At 52.6% G+C, this 5,299-nt stretch overlaps 1 protein-coding gene across 1 annotated transcript; it reads left to right on the top strand.

Annotated features, from left to right (window-relative positions):
- The first annotated feature begins 650 nt into the window (after positions 1 to 650).
- On the top strand, positions 651 to 4,503 carry PNMA8A (PNMA family member 8A). The gene is made up of 2 exons (XM_043437788.1): positions 651 to 912; positions 1,058 to 4,503. The coding sequence occupies exon 2, from the start codon at positions 1,146 to 1,148 to the stop codon at positions 2,532 to 2,534; it is 1,389 nt and encodes a 462-aa protein (XP_043293723.1). The 5' UTR covers positions 651 to 912; positions 1,058 to 1,145; the 3' UTR covers positions 2,535 to 4,503.
- Positions 4,504 to 5,299: the final 796 nt, after the last annotated feature.

The following is a 5,299-nucleotide window of genomic DNA, read 5'->3' on the forward strand; positions in this document are numbered from 1 at the left end:
TTGCTAGCTGTTTCAGTGAGGGCTGACAGGAAACATGGCAACCCAAACTGAGTCACTGAGGAGCGTTTAATGATTAATAAAGGTGTTCAAAACAAAGCAAAAGGTGTTGCCTGAAGGCAGGGGGTTGAAGAAACCGGCAAGGAAATACGAAGCACTATCCCCAGGCTTGGAGGGGACGGGGGAACTCAAGACATTTCTAGAAACTTCTGGATATTGCAAGAACAAGAAAATGTAGCTGAGACAGCTCTCAACAAGAACTGTGGCTTTTGTTAGGGAAAGTCAGGGGGCTTGAAAGCGCTCTCTCCTCTCGCCTTACGCTTTCTGACGTCTCCTAGGGGTCCTGTTGGCTGAACCCAACAGGAAGAAGGAGAATAAGAGGGGTAGTTGGCGCAGCCAGGGAAGTCAGAGCCCCCAACCCCCATCCTGGAGGCCCACGTTTTGAGTAGAGAAGGGTTGAAAGACTGGGTCAGGAGGGGCAATCGGAGAACATGCAAATCCCTGGCTCAGTCAATAGGTCAACAGTAGCGTTCCCAGCCCGATCCCCAGGCCCAAATGCGTAACCCACGCTTTCCGAAGCAACCACCGGTTGCCATGGAGACCGCGGGCAGCGCGCGGGAGCAAGTACGCAAGCGCGCACTGAGACGCCTGTCTCGGCTCAGCGCGGTTGCTGGGGCCCAGCCCAGGCGCCCGGAGTCCTAGCGGGGGCGGACGCTGGCGTCCCGGGCCTTTCCTCCAGAGCATCCGTGCCGAAGCGGCCCGTGCTGGCACCTGGCCAGCGGCTGCATCCCGGCGGCCTCTCCGTGGCTCGTCTGGCCGTTCAGAGGCGGGGCTGCCGTATCCCTGCCAGGCGGGCCGAGACACAGGCCCCGGGGGAGGGGCTGAGCGCGGTTTTCGGCAGATTCCAGGACACGTGTGAGCACCCGGGGCCCGGTTTGGGGAGGAAGGCCCTGGGAAAGCGCGAGGCCTCTTGCAGGCCCACCGTGGAGGGGGCAGCTGAGAGCTCTGAGCCTGGCGGTGTTTATCGGCTCTCTGACCGCCCTCTCCTGTCACCTTTCAGGATTGCTGCTTAGGGTCCGCTGCAGGCGCGGTCCGCCTCGTAGACGCTTCAGCACACCTGGGAATCGAGCCCCGCGGTGTCCACGACCATGGCGGCGAACCTTCTGGAGGACTGGTGCCGGGGGATGGAAGCGGACATCCACAGGTCCCTGTTGGTCACTGGCATCCCAGAGGACTGTGGCCAAGCGGAAATCGAGGAGACCTTGAATGGGGTCCTCTCCCCGCTGGGTCCGTACTTCGTGCTCAACAAGATTTTTTTGAGGGAAGAAAATGCCAAAGCTGCCCTCGTTGAGGTCGGGGAAGGTGTGAATCTGAGGGCCATACCCCGGGAGTTCCCAGGAAGGGGGGGCATCTGGAGAGTGGTCTGTAGGGACCCCACCCAGGATGCTGAATTCTTAAAAAACCTGAATGAATTCCTGGACGCGGAGGAGCGCACCTTGGAGGATGTGGTGCGCCTGCTTGAACTCAGCAGGGCCCCACCACCCCAGTCCCAGAATCGGTCCCCTGAGAACTGGGCAGAAGCTTTGGGGGTGCTTCTGGGGTCTGTGGTGCAAATCATCTACTATTTGGATGCCGAAATGCGCAGCCAAGAGGAAGCTAGGGCGCAAGAGCTTGCCGAGGCCCAAGCGGTAGCATCCTTGGCTTCAGCAGCAGGGAGGAAGGTCAAGAAGGAGCCAGGGAGGGCTGCAGAGAGGGGCTCTGCCTTGAGGATGGAGAACCCGGATGGCTGGAATGATCTGGCAGATGGGGCTGACGCTCCTAAACCTTTGGTTCGAAAGGCTGGAGCTCTGACTCACTCCAGGAGAAAGAAGCAGAAAAAAACTCCCAAGCAGGAACCAGTGCCTTGGAAGAAATCCCAAGGCAGCCATTGCCACAGCTCAGCCTCCTTGAAGCATCCTGAAGCTGATGATGGTAAAAATATGGAGATGTTAGAACCTGTCAGGAACAGCAAAAAGCCATGTGCGAAGCAGGAGAGGTCGGCTTTGAAGAAGCCCCCAGTAAAATGTGCCTGGAAGTTTCCCAGCAACCCGCCTCCTGTAGCTGCAAGCTGGGGAGTTGCCTCTGAGTCAGACCAAGATGGTGGCCTGGAGGGCCCCCCGAAGAAGAAGGCCATGGGCTGGGAAGACCCCAGGAAGAAGCCAGAGGTTTCAAAGAAAGGGCCAGGCTCCGGCCGGGGTGCACCAGACCAGAAGGCCCCTGGGGACCCCCAGCCCCATGAGTCACCAACCTCAACCTCACAGGGTCCAGAGGCCAAGCCACAAGGCCCTCCGCATGCCTCTAGTGAGAATGACAACAAAAGTCATTTGGGTTGTGTCAACAAGTGGATGGAGGGGGAGGAGCAGCGGGGGCAGGTGGGGGCACAGGAACCCAAGGCGGCAGAGAGTCAGGTAGTGGGTGAGGACCCCAGTGCAGTGGAGGAAGCAGGTGACCCACCAATTGAGGCCTCAGAGGCCGAGAGCCCTGACCCCGCCTCCTAGGAGCCCCTGAAGGCCCACACTTGGGGATACCTGTGGAGACAGGAGGTCAGAGCAAACCCACTCACCCATCCCTTGTTGATGAGTGTGTCTCCGTGGTATTCTCCAGTCATCTCTCCCTTCATCTGACCCATCTCCCTCAATGAGGATGTCGTGTTTGGGGTCGTGTTGTTCATCAGAGTGGGTGGCCTTGAGGCTGAAGTTTTCTGGAGGCCTGGTTGGGAGATCAACATGTTCAAAGACTTAGGAAGTCTCAGGAAGTGAAAAATCTTTCCCGACACAGCCTGCTTCTCCTCTTGGGCTGTTCTGACTTATCCACAGAACATGGGGGGACCATCTGCACCTGAGCAGTTGAAAGAAGACCAAGAAAGAGGCTCCAAGTTGGGAACAGAGTGCTCTTGTTGACCTTTGATTGTTTTAGGAACTCACTTTGTAGAGATCCAACTTTCAGCGGTGAATGGTGTGTAAGGTCTTAGGTGGAAGGAGTTAGGGAGGGAAGTGTAGCCCTGTGCCTTTTTTCCTTGGCTGGGCCTGCTTTTTCACCTCCTCCTAGACACAGTCGCAGAGGATGGAGGGTCACGAGGTAGATTGGAAAAGTTCTAGAACATTCACTGTGACTCACTCACAGGCTGGTTCACTGTTATGGTCACCTGTGTTTGGCCTTTCTCCCCCATTCCCTGCTTCCTTTTCTGGATGGTGAGCCAACCTCTCTCTGCAGGGCCTGGCGAGGTAAATAGGTCCCTTATATCCTCTCTCTGCTTCAACCTTTGGGTAGGTTAAGTCAAGATCTTCCCTGCAGACTTCACTTCCTCACTCTTACTAGTTTTCAGTGTCCATCCTCCAGTTCTCTATCCAGAAGGTGGTAGGGTCCCTATGCACTTAAGCCTTGAAGTGTTTGGTTTAAGGTTCTGTTAATAAAACTGGTACTTGGATTCCCATTTGGGTGAAACCCTTGCAGGAAACCTACAGCCAAAAAAGAATGATGGGGAGGGAAGGACTCTGCCATTCCTGGGTCCCCTGGCTCTTCTTCCATCCTGTGCCCGCCCCCCCCCCCCACAAACTCTCTTTGAGGCTGAAGACCAAATCTCCCATTATAGGAAGAGACAGGAAAATATTCTTTAAAAATTGGCTGATCATTTGCACCCTCTGAATAGACCAGAATGCCTTGTCTCCTATGTGTGCAGGAGGAGAGGGAGGGCCGGGTTACCCGAGCTCAATGATTTCCAGACTGTATCCTGGGGAAGCCAAGCTGTGCTCAAAGAAGTTAGCCAAATCTACTTTTTCATGTATTTATTTTTTTAAAGTGACTATTTGAATGTATCATAAACCCAACAAGTCACACCAGAGACTATCAAAATATTACCTTGTGTTCATCAGTGTTTTGGTACAAGTATCCATTTTGTTGATTTCATCATCTATTTGCATATGATCTAATTTTCTTGTAAATGCAGCAGATAGGAAAGGTTCCGAGTAGAAGTTGGTCCCGCGAATGCCCTGTCATGAAACAAACACTCTGAAAGAAGTTTCCCTTTGTGATCCACATGTTATTGTCCTACTGTGATGCTGCGTTGTTTGATAGCAAAACGTATCAACACGGCACACAGTAATTCATATTCTGTTAAGAGTTTCGTGGTCTGTCTTATGACTTAACATTTTTGTGATAAAGGATGTGAATCGTTGTTAGATGTTGTTAGTGATTCAGCAGGTTTCTCATGACAATTCATTTCAAAATTCTGGATGAGTCTGAGAATGCAGGAAAAAAGGAAACAGTTTCCGTTTGCAGCTCTTCATCTGTGAGTATCACGGTTATCCTCGGGTCTGAGCAAAACAAAACATGGGAGTGAATTGGCCTTTCAAGCTGTGGCTCTCCAGCTCCAGATTTCAAAATCAGGTCCATTAGGGCTTCATTGTATTAACAAATTGACACCATGATTAGTAAATGTAAATGTATATGTTATCAAATAAAGTTTAGCAAACTAATTGTTGAGTCTCTTATAGATGCCAGTGGCATGAACTGTTAAATTTGAAGAAAGGGTTCCCCCCACACTGAAGGATACACAGTGTCCTAAACTCCCAGCCTGGGGCGTGTGCGTGCTAAGTTGCTTCAGTTGTATTTGACTCTTCGCATCCCTATGGACTGTAGCCCTCCAGACTCCTCTGTCCATGGGATTCTCCAGGTAAGAATACTAGAATGGGTTGCCATGCCCTCCTCCAGGGGATCTTCCCAACCCAGGGACTGAACCCCCATCTCTCACGTCTCCTGCATTGCAGGCCAGTTCTTGACCACTAGTGCCACCTGGGAAGCCCCAGTGGGAACTCTTGTCAAACCTGGGTTCAAGCTGGAAGAATCGTCAATTTTCCATGAGAGCAAGCCATCAAGATATCTGTCCTCATTGCTATATGATCTGCCACCAATGTGAACTCCCCCTCACCCGCCCCCAGATCCTGGGGTTTCTAGAAGTTTCTAGAACAGGTAACTGGTGGTGTGGATTACCTGAAAGGGCGAGTTTACTTTTAAAAGCAGCTAGAAGATGAAAACCCTCTCTTCCCCTCAGACAGAAATTGAGGTTTTTCAGTGAAAAATCAAGTTAAATTTCCTTCCGCCCAAGCCCCTCCCCTGTTAGGGACCCTTGAACCATGGTGACCACTGTACCAGAGTCACATGATGCCCTGGAGACCAAAGGGAAGCTGGACTCTGAGGACCGGGGAGCTAATTACACCCTGGAGTGCGAGCACAGAGACCCGGGTCAGAGGTTAATTGGGTCCTC

The sequence above is a fragment of the Cervus canadensis genome, chromosome 18 (assembly GCF_019320065.1).
Source record: "Cervus canadensis isolate Bull #8, Minnesota chromosome 18, ASM1932006v1, whole genome shotgun sequence".
Lineage (NCBI taxonomy): Eukaryota > Metazoa > Chordata > Mammalia > Artiodactyla > Cervidae > Cervus > Cervus canadensis.